General features: G+C 41.1%; 1 protein-coding gene across 6 annotated transcripts in view; it reads right to left on the bottom strand.

Annotated features, from left to right (window-relative positions):
* LOC114669445 (uncharacterized) overlaps positions 1 to 17,465 on the bottom strand; it is a 488,735-nt gene that overhangs the window by 303,788 nt on the left and 167,482 nt on the right. Inside the window, exon 5 of one of the 6 annotated variants that reach the window (XM_051923217.1) lies at positions 351 to 608. The exons of the other annotated variants lie outside the window; for them this stretch is intronic. Within the exon in view, the coding sequence (XP_051779177.1) occupies positions 351 to 608 (258 nt within the window). The remainder of the gene's footprint in view (positions 1 to 350; positions 609 to 17,465) is intronic. 6 annotated transcript variants of the gene reach the window in all.

Below are 17,465 nucleotides of genomic sequence, written 5' to 3'. Positions count from 1 at the left end.
TTGACTTCAATTTGAAAAAGCAGTTTAACTGATTGTTCTTGTGACAGTTGACAACAATTAGAGGTGTTTCTACTAAAGGTAATAAAGAACTGAAGGTCACTTGTTCAATAATTGTGACAATTAAGAATACGCACAGTTAACATGTAACTGTATAAACCCTGACTTTATCTGCTTTCTAGTGGTCTGCGATTGACCTGAACAAACTGACTTTGATGAAAACATGATAAAGTCTTCTGATTATATGAACTGTGCTTTTAGATTTGCACATTCTTACTCTAAACAGATTTCTCTCATCATACATTCAAACATGTCAAGAACTCTTTCTGTCAATTGCACACAGCACACCGTACCTCAATGTTTGAAGATGCGTCCATGATTTGCACAACAGCAGTAGTCCTCTCAAAGTTATGGCTTTAGGAGTCAGCGTCAGACTCAGATCTTGTCTACAAAGAGACATTAATTTCCCCAGATATTTACAGGAGCTGTTCTTCAGATGACTCTTTTTTATTTCAATTGTCTGACCCAACTTTTTTAGCAGGAGCTTTGCCTGACGTTGGCCTCCTGTGTAAAGGACTTTAGAGCAGGTCAACAGGACGTCCTCATTGCAGCTGTTAAATTAAAACAAATGATGTTAAATTGATGGGTAATAACATTTTGAATCAAATAATCGAATGATGACTTGCGTTTGACAAAACGAGCACTGAGTATAAATAACATTTTCAAAGTACATCAAAATAATAAACCAGTCACATCAGAGTACTGTTTGTAGACTGCAGGTCAATTTTACTGAATTTTAGATCTCCTAACTAGCAAACCTCAGCATATCTGGATTAGCAGCTTCATGTCCTTCATGCTGATTATCAGCACTCTGGGTAGTGTGCTGACCTGACTTCTGTGACTGTGTGGCCAGAATGAACTCCAACACCACCATCACATTAGCTTAAGACACCACCATCGTAGACGAGCTGTGATGACATGGCTTACAGAGAAGAGGTCTACCTGTCAGGACAACAATCTCATCCTTAACGTCAGCAACACCAACAAGCTGGGCAGAGATGTCAGAAAGAAGACCACACTGACATCTGCATTGGAGAAAATGATATTCAGAGGGTCAGTAGCTTAAAATACCTTGCAGTGGCCATCACTGATGAACAGAAACGGTGGAACACAGCACCTTGGTGTCCAAGAGAAGCCCAGATTCTCCGTCTTTGCTCACTAACATCTATAGGTGCACAGTGGAGTTTGATCTCCTTGACTGTGTTTAGAAGCCTAGTATGATACTTGTTCAGTCTACGACTGCAGGGCACGTCAGAGGGACCAGACTAACATCACTGGTCTCTCAGAGGACTCACGACACTTTTATTGATTTTTGTCTATAATGTGTGATGCACCTATTGTGATAGGTCTGTCAGTCCCCAGTGGACTAATTTTGTTGAAATGTGACACACTTATTCTTCAAGGAAATTTGTCAAGACAGTTCAATTTTAGTTGGGTTATCTTGAATTGATGGTTCTGTACATAGTTTTAAAATTTTAAAATATCCCATTGAAAAGCATTGACAAAATGGCAAACTCGTCTATTTTAAAATTGAGAAACATTCTGTGCGATTTCAAGCACAAATTAGTTACTGTTTCAATTTCACATTGACAACAACTTGTATATTTTGTATATTTTTTTCTTTTTCACCTCTGCTATTGACGGTGATGAGATCCCCAATGCAAACTACTGAAAAACCAGCAGGTTACTTGCCATCACTGGCTGTTTGCATTCAGTCAATCGAGCATCTGCCTGTCCAGCTGGGCGCACAGTAAACCTTTCCATCAGGTGTTTTCTGGTTTATGAAATCTTCCCAGTGGCTTGACTGGAAATGGAAGAGAAGAGAACCAGCGCACCAGCATTTCACTCCTCCCAGTGTCTTAAGCCAGTGTTCCCCATGGACCAGCTCAGGTTTGTAGACATTTCTGTGAACAGGTAGGTGTAGTAAGTATGTCAGCGCTGTTAGTGCCTACTGCCGGTCAATGAAAGCTGTCTGTAAACTGTCACCGGTCCACAGAGGTCCACTGCCGGAAACCCAGAAGCAACCTGCTCTTCTATTGTTAACTGATAAAGTTGCTGAAAACTCCACAGGGGAGCCCCACTATTTGATTGAATGTTAATCACACGAGCCACTGAAGACTCCATAGAGAACCCCCTGGGTCAAGAAAGACATCCTCTAACTAAAAACAGTCCACTCTTGTCAAATGGATTGAAAACCACAGTAGCTTAAAAGATCTTCCTAACTGCAAAACTATAAAACATAAGTAAAGAAAACAAAATGTCATCTAGATGGGAATGAAGATCCCTGTGGAGTGACTATTTCACCAACAATAATTTACTAGGTGACCAGATGTCCCTGTGATGGGGACAGTCCATATTTCAGGCTGTGTGTTCCAATAAATAACTGAATTATTTTTTTTTGTTCTTTATTTCATCTTATACAATTTCTTGTATTAGGAATTTGTTAGTTTTTCGCATACCCCTTGGGGTCAGAGCGCAGGGTCAGCCATTGTACAGCCAGCGCCCCTGAAGCAATTACAGGTTAAGGGTCTTGCTCAAGGGCCCAGCAGAGTAGGATCTCTTTTGGCAGTGACGGGGATTCAAACTGGCAACCTTCTGGATACCAGCGTAGATCCTTAGCCTCACAGCCACCAATCCGCCCAAATTAATTAATTAATTATATCAAATGTCCCAGTTTTAACAGACTGCACATCAATAAAGTTTTTCAGTGCCACAAGCATTGCTTTGTTGAAATGAACATCGTCACAAAACGTTTACAGCAGCAAGCACGAAAACTCCAAAGGGGAAGCCTGCTTGATTAACAACTCTCGTTAAATTTCAACAGCATAGCGAGAAGAAACAAGAAGCAGACAAAAACACAGCACTGGCCGTGTTCAGCCTTTTGCACAATCCTGGTGGGATGGCCTTTGGCCCCCACAATCCTAAAATAAACGGATAAGGGTCCTGAAGTGACCAACTGAACTCAGTCCATTGAGGGCTATGGTGTCTGTGCTGCCCTTGAATTTACCTGGATGTTACGCCACGAGTACCTTTTTGTAACTTGTTCTATTTCGAGTTCTGCTCCATTGTAACATTTTGGACTTGTGTAACATGCAATGGTTTTGAAAAGCAAAAAGCAGAAAAGACAGGCGTGCATTAACTCGACCAGCTGCTACACTTCCAGGCCAAGACAACAAGCCACACTCCACTGAACTCTGAGTTTCCAATCATTATCTTTGATCTGGTTATGAATGTGTTGACTCGTGGGACAAAAGAGCAATCCCCCCAGTGCAGGCTTTGTGCTGATGGCATTGTGTTGTGTAACACCAGAAAGGGAGACGTGCAGAGGAAGTTGGAAGAATGGAGAAGGACTTTGGAAGATAGAACGTTGAAGATGAAAAGAAGAGGACAGACACAGGGCACAAAGCAGGAAACAAACCGCGGGCAGGACGCCAACCCACCGCAGGGTGCACACAATCTCACACACATCAAGCACACACACATGGGACAATTTAGAATCGCCAGTGCACCTAACCTTCATGTCTTTGGACTGTGGGAGGAAACCCACAAAGACACGGGGAGAGCATGCAAACTCCATGCAGGGAGGACCTGGGAAGCAAACCCAGACGGGTCTCCTAACTGTGAGGCAGCAGCGCTACCCACTGCACCACCATGCCACCCCACAAGATGACAAGGAAAAAAAATATTAAGAAAACAAATTAAACAAATTAAAAATAGGTAAGAATAACAATGAATAAATAACTTACAAAAAATAAATCAATATAGATTTAGATACAATACAATACAATACAATTTATTTGTGTATAGCCAAAAATCACACAAGGAGTGCCACAATGGACTTTAACAGGCCCTGCCTTTTGACAGCCCCCCAGACTCGACTCTCTAAGAAGACAAGAAAAAACTCCCAAAAAAACTTATATCAATATAGACTTATATAAACTACATACAGAATTAACAGAAAAGTAGAGCATTTATAATTAGAAATGATTATTATGTATCTAGCCGTAAGTCCAATGATAAAGTCAGATGGCCTCTAGTTAAGATGGAGAAAAAAAACAAAATCTGCAGAAGTTCAAAGTGGGCCAAAGACCACCTGACCAGCCCCCACTGGGCATTCTATCTACTGTAACCTAAATGTTCTTAAGTCATGCCTTATTGTAGTTCCTTATTATACACACACATGTTTTACAAATGAACAATATTGCATGTATACAGACTGTGTGTTATTGTCTAATTATATATTAAAACAACAAAGTGCCTTGTTTGTAACTTCAATAATACAGTATATTCACTATTTACAGCATGTACCAAGAAACTCCACACGTCAAACACACACAAACAGTCACATGCAGGAGACATGAGCTGGTACTAAATGTCAGAATAGAATTTGAGTAATGAACTGAATGGACAAATGAAGACACATATTCTGATAGCACAATCCTGACATTAACAGCTAAAACCTTACTGGCAGCAAGGGGTCTTTACAGACGAGTGACAATTTCCAAAATGGACCAACAGCCCTCTCTATGGCCCTTCTGTCCAGAGCTGAGGCTTCAACATGCCATACTGTAACACCATCAGTTTGAACAACCTCAGTGGTACTGAAAGTGTCATATTGCTCATGTCTCACATCCTCAGATATCTTAGAGAGCAAAGGTGCTGATGAGATGTCATATCGATGGATGCCAGTGTTCTCTGTCCACCTAATCCTCTCTGAGGCCATGGAACATTAAGTTGCTGACAATTATCACATATTAATTAATGGTTGTATGGCTCCTTCTCTTTGTACCTCAGTATTTTGACCTCTGCTTTGCTTTTATCCATTTCGTGTTAAGGATTAATGGTGACAGTTTGTATTCTCTTTTGCTTATATCAAGTTTAAGACCCAGTTTGCTAAGAGTTCATTTTTCATGTAAAGTACAAAATTAAATAACATCACAAACTAATGAAAAGTCTCTTTTCAAATATATTTTATACTTTTGCTGCTATCAGTTTTACTGTTTTTTTTTATTAATGTTTCTTTATATTAATATTAATTTTATACTGCTTTATTGGTCAATGTGTATTGTTAGGAGCACTTGGTGTAGGTGATTGCCATATTCCCACACGGCTTAGCAGCTGAGCAGAGACATCTGTAGTACAAAGCACCGTGGTGAGCGGGTACCTGCTTTGGTAATTGGCACACATGTAGATTAACTGTTTAGTTGGCTTATGCTAAACTAGAAGGTTTCTTGGCTTAAAGATAAGAAGATAAGGCTGTACACATGGGGTGCTGTAAAGCAGCTATATTAAGACAAAATTCCACATTAATATACTATAATATCCCTCTTTAAAGTTCCCTCTTTAATCTTCTTTTTCTTCTTCTTTCGGCTGCTCCTGTTAGGGGTTACCACAGTGGATCATCTTTTTCCATCTCTTCCTGTCCTCGTCATCTTGTTCTGTCACATCATCACCTGCATGTCCTCTCTCACCACATCCATAAACCTTCTTTTAGGCCTTCCTCTTCTCCTCTTACCTGGCAGCTCCATCCTTAGCATCCTTCTACAAATATACCCCTCAGCTCTCCAAACCAACACAATCTCGCCTCTCTGACTTTGTCTCCCAACTGTCCAACCTGAGTTGACCCTCTAATGTCCTCATTTCTAATCCTGTCCATCCTCGTCACACCCAATGCAAATCTTAACATCTTTAATTCTGCCACCTCCAGCTCTGTCTCCTGTGCCACCATCTCCAACCCATATAACATAGCTGGTCTCACTACTGTCCTATAGACTGTGGGGAACAGCCTGGACACAGACAGGTAGACATGATGGTTTCACCACACTCACGTTTATTACACAATATTTACAGTACTTTAAAGTGCACAAACCCAGTGCCGGAGCACCAATCACCCCTTAAGTCCTTGGCCACCACAATGCCTTTACAGTCTCTGGTCCGCCTCCACTCCTCTCCTCTGAGCTCCGTCCTACTTCCACCCGACTCTTGCCAATGAACGGAGGGAGGCGGCCCCTTTTATACACCCCCGGATGGACTCCAGGTGCATCCTGAGGAGCCTCCGTTGACACACCCCTGTTTGGTGGAAGCTCTGGCTGTGTACCCAGAAGTCCTCCGGGTGTCCCCAATCCTCTTTCCCCCAACACTTCCAGGTGTGGCGGAAGTGCTGAAGTCCAGGGCTCCCAAGGCATTGGGGCGCCCCCTGACGGTGACCACGGGCCCCTACAGGCCCCTCCTCCGGTCCTCCTGGGCACCCTGGCTGGGTGCCACAAGACCTTCCCTTTCACTCTTGCTGATACCTGTCAGTCACAAACAACTCCTGACACTCTTCTCCACCCATTCCACCCTGCCTGCACTCTCTTCTTCACCTCTCTTCCACAATCCCCATTACTCTGTACTGTTGATCCCAAGTATTTAAGCTCATCCACCTTCGCCAACTCTTCTCCCCTCATTCTCACCATTCCACTGACCTCCTTCTCATTTACACACATGTATTCTGTCTTGGTGGTCCTACTGACCTTCATTCCTCTCCTCTCTAGAGCAGATCTCAACCTCTCCAGGGTCTCCTCAACCTGCTCCCTACTCTCGCTACAGATCATAATGTCATCAGCAAACATCACAGTCCACGGGGACTCCTGTCTAATCTCGTCTGTCAACCTGCCCATCACCATTGCAAATAAGAAAGGGCTCAGAGCCGATCTCTGATGTAATCCCTCCTCCGTCACTCCTACCGCAGACCTCACCACAGTCATACTCCCCTCGTACATATCCTGTACAACTCTTATGTACTTCTCTGCCACTCCCGACTTCCTCATATAATACCACAGCTCCTCTCAGTCACCCTGTCATATTCTTTCTCAGGTCCACAAAGAGGCAAAGCAACTCATTCTGGCCTTCTCTCTACTTCTCCATCGACATCGTCAGAGCAAACATCACATCTGTGGTGCTCTTTCCTGTCATGACACCACACTACTGCTCACTAATCATCACCTCACTTCTTAACTGAGCTTCCAATACTCTTTCCCAAAACTTCATGCTGTGGCTCAACAATTGTATCCCCCTGTAGTTTTCTACAGTTCTGCACATCCCCCTTATTCTTAAATATCAGCACCAGTACACTTCTTCTCCACTCCTCAGGCATCCTCTCACTTTCCAAGATTTCATTAAACAATCTAGTTAAAAACTCCACTGCCATCTCTCCTAAACACCTCCATGCTTCCACAGGTATATCATCTGGACCAATGGCCTTTCCATTCTGCATCCTATTCATAGCTGTCCTTACTTCCTCCTTGCTAATCCGTTGCACTTCCTGATTCACTATCTCCACATCATCCAACCTTCTCTCTCTCATTCTCTTAATTCATCAGCCTTTCAAAGTACTCTTTCCATCTGCTCCACACACTCTCCTCGCTTGTGAGTATGTTTCCATGTTTATTCTTTATCACCCTAACCTGCTGCTTATCTTTCCCAGCTCGGCCCCTCTGTGTAGCCCACCGGTCCTGTTCTCCCTCCTTAGTGTCCAACCTCTCATACAACTCATCATACGCCTTTTCTTTAGCCTTCGCCATCTCTCTCTTCACCTTGCGCTTTATCTCCTTGTACTCTTGTCTACTTTCTGTATCTCTCTGACTGTCCCACTTCTTCTTCGCTATCCTCTTCTTCTGTATACTCTCCTGTACTTCCTCATTCCACCACCAGATTTCATTTTCCTCCTTCCTCTTTCCAGATGTCACACCAAGCACCTTTCTTGCAGTCACCCTCGCTACATCTGCTGTAGTTGCCCACCTGTCTGGTGACTCTTCACTACCACCCAGTGCCTGTCTCACCTCCTCCCTAAACTCAACCTTGCAGTCTTCCTTTTTCAACTTCCACCATTTGATCATTGGCTCTGCCCTCACTCTCCTCCTCTTCTTGATCTCCAATGTCATTCTACAGACCACCATCCTATGCTGTCTAAGTATACTTTATCTTGCCACCACTTTGCAGTCTTCAATCTCCTTCAGATCGACTCTTCTGCATAGGATGTCATCTACCTGTGTGCATCTTCCTCCACTCTTGTACATCACCCTATGTTCCTCCCTCTTCTTAAAATACGGATTCACCACAGCCATGTCCATCCTTTTGGCAAAATCCACTATCATCTGACCCTCTTCATTCCTCTCCTTGGCACCATACTTACCCATCACCTCCTCATCTTCTCTGTTCCCTTCACCAACATGTCCATTGAAATCTGCTCCAATCACCACTTTCTGTCCCTTGGGTACACTGCTCATCACTTCATTCAACTCACTCCAAAAATCTTCTTTGTCGTCCATCACACACCCAACTTGCAGTGCATATGCACTAACAACATTTATCATCACACCTCTGATTTGCAGCTTCATAATCATCACTCTGTCTGACACTCTTTTCACCTCCAAAACACTCTTGACATGCTGTTCCTTCAGAATAACCCCTACCCCATTTCTCCTCCCATCCACACTACGATAGAACAATTTGAATCCACCTCCGATCCACCTGGCCTTACTCGCCTTCCATTTGGTCTCTTGCACGCACAATATATCAACCTTCCTTCTCTCCATCATATCTGCTAACTCTCTCCCCTTACCAGTCATACTGCCCACATTCAGAGTTCCTACCCTCAGTTCCACTCTTTTTACCTTCCTCCTCTCCTTTTGCCTCTGTACACGTCTTCTCCCTCTTCTTTTCCTTCTTCAGCCAACAGCAGCCCAATTTCCCCCAGCACCCTGCTGGCAAACAGTACTGGTGGCGGTCATTGTTACCCTGGGGCTCGACTGATCCGGTATGGAAATCTGTATCGATGTCTGGATGTTGATGTGGCAAAATTTTACATCGGATGCCCTTCCTGACGTAACCCTCCCCATTTATCCGGGCTTGAGATCGGCATGAAGAAACACACTGGTTTGTACATCCCCTGTGGCTGGGTTTTAAACTTCATCTTTTTAATATTACTAAAAAAATGTATATTGAAATTACTGTCTGGATTGGGTAGTCTATAACACTCTCCTAACATAAGGCCTCTTTCCCTAATGCTTTTCAGACAAAGCCAACCATCCTTATTAAGATGGAGCTCATCATCCAACTTGCATTTCAGTTCCATTTGATGTAAACAGCAAACCCACCTCTTATTCTGTTCTGTCCATAATTCCTAAAACATGGGCACCCCTGTAAATTCTACTCATCCCCATCTTTGTTATTTAGCCAGGTTTCTGTTATTGCTATAATATTATAATTATGCTCAGCTACTGTACATATATTTTTTGATACTTCTATCATTAAGGCAAGCTATTTTTAAATTGTTACTCATTTTACTTTTGAACTTAAAATTTGAGGTAGAATTTACATTACTATGCATCTTTATATTTACACTGTTGTTCATTCCTTCATGTCCAGTTCTAAACCTGGCCTGCCCTAAACTGACTGCTGCCATAGGGCTTCATCTTGTCAGAGTTATTGCTGGCATAAACTCCAGTGAGGAGATTGGTTCTTTATTTAAAAAACAATTTTACACAAAAATCTTGATGAGAAAAGTAGGAAAGCACCCTTAAAAGATAAGCTTTAAAATGTTAGTGAATTAACAGTGAATACAGTAATCCCTCGCTATATTGCGCTTCGCCTTTCGCGGCTTCACTCCATCGCGGATTTTATATGTAAGCATATTTAAATATATATCGCGGATTTTTTGCTGGTTCGTGGATTTCTGTGGACAATGGGTCTTTTAATTTCTGGTACATGCTTCCTCAGTTGGTTTGCCCAGTTGATTTCATACAAGGGACGCTACTGGCAGATGGCTGAGAAGCTACCCAGCTTACTTTTCTCTCTCTCTTGCGCTGACTTACTCTGATCCTGACGTAGGGGGATTGAGCAGGGGGGCTGTTCGCACACCTAGACGATACGGACACTCGTCTAAAAATGCTGAAAGATTATCTTCACGTTGCTATCTTTTGTGCAGCTGCTTCCTGAAACGACATGCTGCACGGTGCTTCGCATACTTAAAAGCTCGAAGGGCACGTATTGATTTTTGATAGAGAGAGACAGAGTTTGTTTTTCAATCTCTCTCTCTCTCTCTTTGTCTGCTCCTGACGGAGGGGGTGTGAGCTGCCGCCTTCAACAGCTTTGTGCCGCGGTGCTTCGCATACTTAAAAGCAAAACAGCCCTATTGATTTGTTTGCTTTGTTCTCTCTCTCTCTGACGCGCACTCCTTTGAAGAGGAAGATATGTTTGCATTCTTTTAATTGTGAGACGGAACTGTCATCTCTGTCTTGTCATGGAGCACAGTTTAAACTTTTGAAAAAGAGACAAATGTTTGTTTGCATTGTTTGAATAACGTTCCTGTCTCTCTACAACCTCCTGTGTTTCTGCGCAAATCTGTGACCCAATCATGACAATATAAAAATAACCATATAAACATATGGTTTCTACTTCGTGGATTTTCTTATTTCGCGGGTGGCTCTGGAACGCAACCCCCGCGATGGAGGAGGATTACTGTATAACGGTAGTATGATACAATAAAGCCATTTCTTAACACTAGAATTACCAGAGCCTATGAAAAAACTCGTAGATCCGGCCCACCTTAAACTCGTTCGCACCTCTCCGTCAGCGTCTTCCATCCATCCATCCATTATCCAACCCGCTGAATCCGAACACAGGGTCACGGGGGTCTGCTGGAGCCAATCCCAGCCAACACAGGGCACAAGGCAGGAACCAATCCCGGGCAGGGTGCCAACCCACCACAGTCGTCAGCGTCTTTTGTCCTGTAAATGTGCCGATAAAAACAAGCAGCAAGCAGCCTGCTATTCCATCCCCCCACTGCCGCAGACCGTGCGCAAAGTTCTCCCAGCTCATGCCTTGTTTGATTATCTGGGAGTGAAGTGCTGGAGTTTTAGAGTGGAAATAATAGATCGTTATTTGGAACACATGCATTTCATGTGTGTTCTATTTCTACAATAATCTGTGTAAACACATTGTTAAAACAGAAATGTTTTTTATATTTTAGTAATAAATGACAAAATGTACAAATAAACTATAGATTGTGTGAAGCCTGCAGTCCAAAGATCAAATAAACACTTTCACAAAAGGTTCAAAGAGAAGACAACAGCTTCTGTGGCGTAGCGGTAAGATTTATTGACTTGTGATCAAGAGTCCCAGGTTCGATTCTGACTGACTCCTATATTTGCCATTTTTAGTAGTGAGCTGCTCTTATTGTTAATATTATACAGTACACACATACATTTGGTTTGCGTCTGTAACACAAGGTGTGCATTTGTAGGACTTGTGAAAGTTACCTTTTTTTTTCACTTTTATTCTCTCAGTCACGATCACGATACATACTAAGGAGAGCTGACGCTGTTAGTTTTTATTTGAAACTGGGAATAACTGGAGATGTGAGTGGTGTTTTGAGGCAATGGAACTGGACATTCTCTGATCTGGAGGGATAAAACCTGACACACAAACACTGGTGAATCTGCCTTCTTCGTATCTCACCATCAACTGATTTTTTTAAATTTAGTTTTATTGAGTGTTCCTGCTCACACTGAATTAGTATGCACCTTATGGTCTATGATGTCAAAAAAAAAAAAACAGAGACATAGGTATATATGATATTTGGAATTATTCATTCAGAGAGGCCAGTTCAGCGTTATATGCAATCATCAAATCCAAATGTTAACAGTTCACACACAAGGACCGAACTTCCTACATTTACAACATGTGTAGCTCACGTCTTCTGGTGCATGATGTCAAGCAGGCAGACAGGATCGAACCTGGGACTCTTGAATATAAGTCAGCAATTCTTACCGCTATGCCATGGAAGGTGTTGTCTTATCCTTGAACCTTTTGTGAAAGTGTTTTTGATTTTTGGACTGCAGGCTTCACACATTATATTGTTTATTTGTACATTTTGTCATTTATTACTAAAATATGAAAAACATTTCTGTTTTAACAATGTGTTTACACAGATTATTGTAGAAACGGAACACACATGAAATGCATATGTTCTAAATAATGATCTATTATTTCCACTATAAAACTCCAGCACTTCACTCCCAGATAATCAAGGCATGAGCTGGGGGAACTTTGTGAACATTCTGCGGCGGTGGGGGGATGGAATAGCAGGCTGCTTGCTGCTTGTCTTTACTGTCACATTTACAGGAGAAAAGACGCTGATGGAGAAGTGCGAGGGGATTTAAGGTGGTCCGGATCTATGAGTTTTTTCATAGGCTCTGGTAATTCTAGTGTTAAAGTAACTAATGTGTCAAAAGACTGCCGAGTGAAACTGAGCTTCTAAATAAACAGACAAGGCCATGTTGGCGTGCATAGAAGGTGAAGTAGGGACTGGACAGTGTTTGTGAGATTCATTTCTCTAAAGTTTTATTGGCTTGTAAACTAAAAATCTTCTTTGAAAAAGTGAACGTCATTATTTTTATATTTGGTTCTGTTTTCTTTATATTTTCTCCTTTCTTCTTGCACTTTAGGCAGGAGTCAGCACTAAAATAATTCTTTTTGTTATAAAACCTGATAATAACCAAAACCAATATTTTTGTATTTTGCTTTTGTTAATGAAGCATCTTACTACGTATTTCATATCTATAATCATTTTACATTTTACTTCAGTGTTCCAGATCATACTGTAATCAGTTGTTGCATATGTGGATCCAGATGGTCAGCTCTAGTGAGCTCCTGAATGTTTGATCTAAAATAGGCACTTTATGGAGGAATTGAAATTCATTGATTTGCTGAGCTATTTTCTATTTCATGTCAATTCTTGCTGTTAAGGTCCATGTAGCTTGACTAGAGTTGTTTAATTTGTTTTTTCGTTTCCTTAAGATGTGTTAAGTTAGTAAAATGAGGTGTATGTGCAGTAGAGGGGGAGCAGCATCTTTTCTCATAATCTGACATAATCAGCACCCACAGGCTTATGGACTTGCCAGGTTTCTGAATATTATACCCAAATTTCCAGTGAAATTAAAAACAGAGAAATAAAAGTTGCCACTAATATGTGTCCACAATTAAAATGTAAAAAGTCCTGTCCCATCAAGTGCCCCTTCTCCCCTTTTGAGCCATAGTCCACCAAAATGTCTGCACTTCACTGCCACTCAGCCAACCCTTACATACTTTGGACATGTTAGCTTTGAGCATTTGGCTACAATGTCTCCAGAGTTAAGATCATTTTTCATTAAATCGCTCTTCTCATCCTTATAACTTACATTTTGTTTCCCCAACCCCATGGTGTCCAGAATCATCCTATTTTTCTGAATGGTCCCTGTAATGTGCTCTTCTCTTTAGTGCTAATTCTATAACTTCTTTCAAAATATTTCCTACAGTGTAATTTCCTAATTCGTCTTTAATTTCAGACGATAACATCCTCGGTTGAATGAAGAGATACTAACACATCAGCCCACATCAGTCCCACCATTGTCTAACACTTTTACACTTTTATTATTCTGATTAAACTGTCAGCTACCTCAGAACAGACGGGAATATCGAAAACTCTTACTAACCTCTTAATAAAATAATCTCAAGAGGAGAAAAGCAAGATGGATGATTTGCATCGTATCTTATGAACACCCATTCAAGTGGCTTACAATGCAGAAGTGAAATAATAAAAGTTATCTTTGTCCTGACATTCAGGTGTGTTGTGGATTGCTGATCAAATATCAGGGATGCCATGAAATCACCGGAGAATCCTGAGGGGTGAGGCCTTGTTGGCTCTTAGAGTTAGTCATTTTGAGAAGGTCCAGTATTCTGTTGTGCCTTACGCAGGATGATACAGGACTAGGAGATGGACTGGACAAAATTCAGTCAGAAATACCAGCAAGGGTCGACACCAGCGTCAAAATAATCCAAACTACTAAACCCAATACGCAATCCAAAATATAAAAGCAAGGAGACCTAGCAGAGGTTCTAAACCGTTAAGTCTTCTTACACAACAGCTTGTTGGGTTTCAGCCAGGGTTTTTTGTACTAATTTGTACTTTAATTATTTATTACTTTGTTATTCTTTTTGGTTATAAATGTATATTCCATGACTAATCCATTTATGTTAGGTAGAATGCCCAGAGGGGACTGGGTGGTCTTGTGGCCTGGAACCCTGCAGATTTTATTTTTTTCTCCAGCTTTCTGGAGTTTTTTTTTGTTGTTTTTTCTGTCCCCCCTGGCCATCGGACCTTACTCCTTTTCTATGTTAACTAATGTTGTTTTATTTTAATTTCTTATTTTGTCTTTTATTTTTCTTTTCTTCATTATGTAAAGCACTTTGAGCTACTTTTTGTATGAAAATGTGCTATAGAAATAAATGTTGTTGTTGTTGTTGTTGCCTTTTTGGTTTGAGTTTCTCCTTCTTGTAAGGTATGTAGGAACATTTAATCTAATTTTGAACTTTAAAACCAGTTTACCCATTCCTGAGCCTAGTCAGGAAAAAGCCTATGGGTAGCAGTTGGAAGTAAGCTGGACTGGGTGAGCTTCTTCTTGGCTGGCCAGTGGAGGTTCTGGCCTGGTGTGACAGGAGCATCTCACTCACACATGAACTAACAAAGTATTTAACTGCAGAAGAAGAGAAGAGCTGAGAATTTATCAGGAGGGGAAAAACAATCAAATTCATCTGAAAACAAAAATTCCAGTTAGGATAAAATCCAACAATAAACTAAAAGGAGTGTTGGTCAAAGTGATGTTGGTCATCAAGCTAATAGTGAAAGCCTGAACACGAGTGTCTCTCTGCCAACCAGCTGAACTCTGAAGACACAGAAGTGCTAAGGGTGGAATGAGCCCTAAACAGAAGTCCTATCTGTTCTCTGCCTGTTGTGGACATGTGTATTTGTTGCATGTCCTGCACAATGTACAGCTAAGGTTTTCCTGCCAACAATACAGGGAGCTTCAATTGACAAAAATATATAGTTGAGGTTAGACTTGTTAGGGAAAATACATTTGTTAAAGGACCACACTAGAAACCTGATAGCTATTAGGCAAAATTAGATTGACTTGGTTTGTTTAGACAATTCGGCCATTTCTGATTTGGGCTCAGGCTCTGCAGGCCCCACTGTAGTCAGTGCACGGCCAAAGTCAGCAACACCAATTCCGCCTCAGGGTGAGTGGGTAACAGTGAGATTGGGACTAGGAAGTCAAAATTTAGTCTCTCAGCACCCAGGTCACCAATCTGGACCCAGAACACATACTCAATACTCAGTAGTGCATCTGTTGAGGCTGAAAACAAAGTGCTCATAATTAGTGTTTCCATAATGTGGAATGTTAGACTGGCTGCATGGCTGACTAAACAGAGCCCCATTTTAAATCACAGGCTGTTGTTTATCCCTGTGCTATTATTCTGTAGCTGCTGTCCAGAATCCCTGTTGTGAGGAATCTTATAACTTTAACCATGAAACAAAATCTAAATTACTTGATAATAACCAAAGAATAAAGAGCATAATTAGACTAAGGATTAAAACAGACTCTCCACCATGGGTACATGTATTAGTAGTTTAATTCAAGTTAAAACAATAAACATCTTTGAAGTGCTACTTACTAAAGATTTGCTGTCGTGGAAATAAATGTGCTTTGGTTAATGATATTATATTAAATACAAAATTTGATTTGTGTCTTCTTACCAAAACCTGGCTTAGTAAATCTGACACTAGTCTCTTAGATGAGGCGTCACCAATCAGTTTTATATTCCTTCATAAATCAAGCAATCTTGAGACATCAATGAGGTGGTCTTGGGATAATTTTGTAGTGTGAACACAAATCACTTCTAAAAATTCAGGGGAATTGAAATCATTTGAGGCACTGGATATTAAAACAGATTCTAACACAATTATTTCCTAGGCTTTGGACTCATAGCTCTCAGTAAAACAAAAGTGATTAAAGTGCATTGAAACTCACCCTGGTTTAATGAGAATACTTGAGCTCTTAAATGAGACAGTGTGGTGCAGTGGTTAAAGCTTTGGACCTCAAACCCTAAGGTTGTGGGTTCAAATTCTGCTACTGACACTGTGTGACCCTGAGCAAGTCAATTGAACTACCTGTTTTCCAAATGGAAAAACTAAAAGAAATGTAACTAATTGTATTATAAATGTTGTAAGTCAGCCAAATATTTAAATGAAAACTTGAGTGTAGATGGAGAGAACAAAACTGCAGGTCTTCACATGCGCATGAACACAGAGTGTTAAAAAGTATAAAAAAGCTCTCTTTAAAGCCTGCTTGGACTACTGCTCTACATTTATAGATAAAAAAAAACAATAATAATCCTCATTTTATATTTAGAACATTTGCTAATTCAGGAAGTGGACCCCGCAGGCTGAGAATACTCTGAGACAATGTTTTGGATCTACAGACTGGGATATCCTGCAGGGGTCACATAGTGAGAACATTGAGGAGGTTGTTGACTGCACTACCGACTACACCAACTTCTGTATGGACATTGTAGTTCCAGTAAGAACTGTACGCTGCTATGCTAACAACAAGCCATGGATTACAAGTTACATCAAGGGCCTTTTGAACCAGAAGAAAAGGGCTTTTAAAGACGGTGATCAGCATGAGCTCAAGCGCATGCAGAAGGAACTCCGAGTCCAACTCAGGGCAGCGAAGGAGCAGTACAGGAGAAAGCTGGAGCAGAAGTTGCAGAATAACAGCATGAAGGAAGTGTGGGTTAAGATGAAGATCATCGCTGGCTGCAGCTTGAAGCGGGGTACCACCATCGAGAGAGACGTGAAGAGAGCAAACCAAATGAACAACTTCTTTAACAGGTTTGACCACCCTAACCCACTCTCAGTCTCACCTCGGAGAACTGCACCCTCCACACATCCTTCTGCTGATACCAGCATAGGAAAGACATCCCCACCCATAATTACAACAGCGCAAGTGAGCAGAGAGCTGAGGAGACTTCATGCCAGCAAAGCAGCAGGTCCAGATGGAGTATCGCCACGACTGCTGAAGGTCTGTGCATTGGAGCTGGGGGGTCCTTGAGAACGCAGAAAAAACATTATTAACTGTATGATGATTATAAGTATTTAACTCACAAAATACCAATGACTGAATTTTGTATTAATCATGCTGCAGAGAACTATATGATTTTATAATTCTATATGATTTTATCTGCATTTAGGTAGGAAATGAATTATGTTTATACACAGAATATGAGACTGATTTGATTTTTCTATGTGAAAGTGCTAACCTCTTGATATTAACAGAACACCATGTGATATTATAATTCAATGTGATCTTTCTTTACTCTTGTTTAATATTATAAGAAAACAAGTTACTTATGAATTAATAAATAAGAATTAATCTAATCAAACAAATATAATCTAATGAAGATATAAAAATTAAAAGAATGTAATCTCTTTATAACTAATGCAATGAACTTTAAGAAAACTGCTTAAAATGGGTTTGTACTAAGACAGG

This window comes from Erpetoichthys calabaricus, chromosome 2 (genome assembly GCF_900747795.2).
Source record: "Erpetoichthys calabaricus chromosome 2, fErpCal1.3, whole genome shotgun sequence".
Lineage (NCBI taxonomy): Eukaryota > Metazoa > Chordata > Cladistia > Polypteriformes > Polypteridae > Erpetoichthys > Erpetoichthys calabaricus.
Note: the sequence above shows the minus strand (reverse complement) of the source record. Positions and strands in the feature narration are given on the sequence as shown.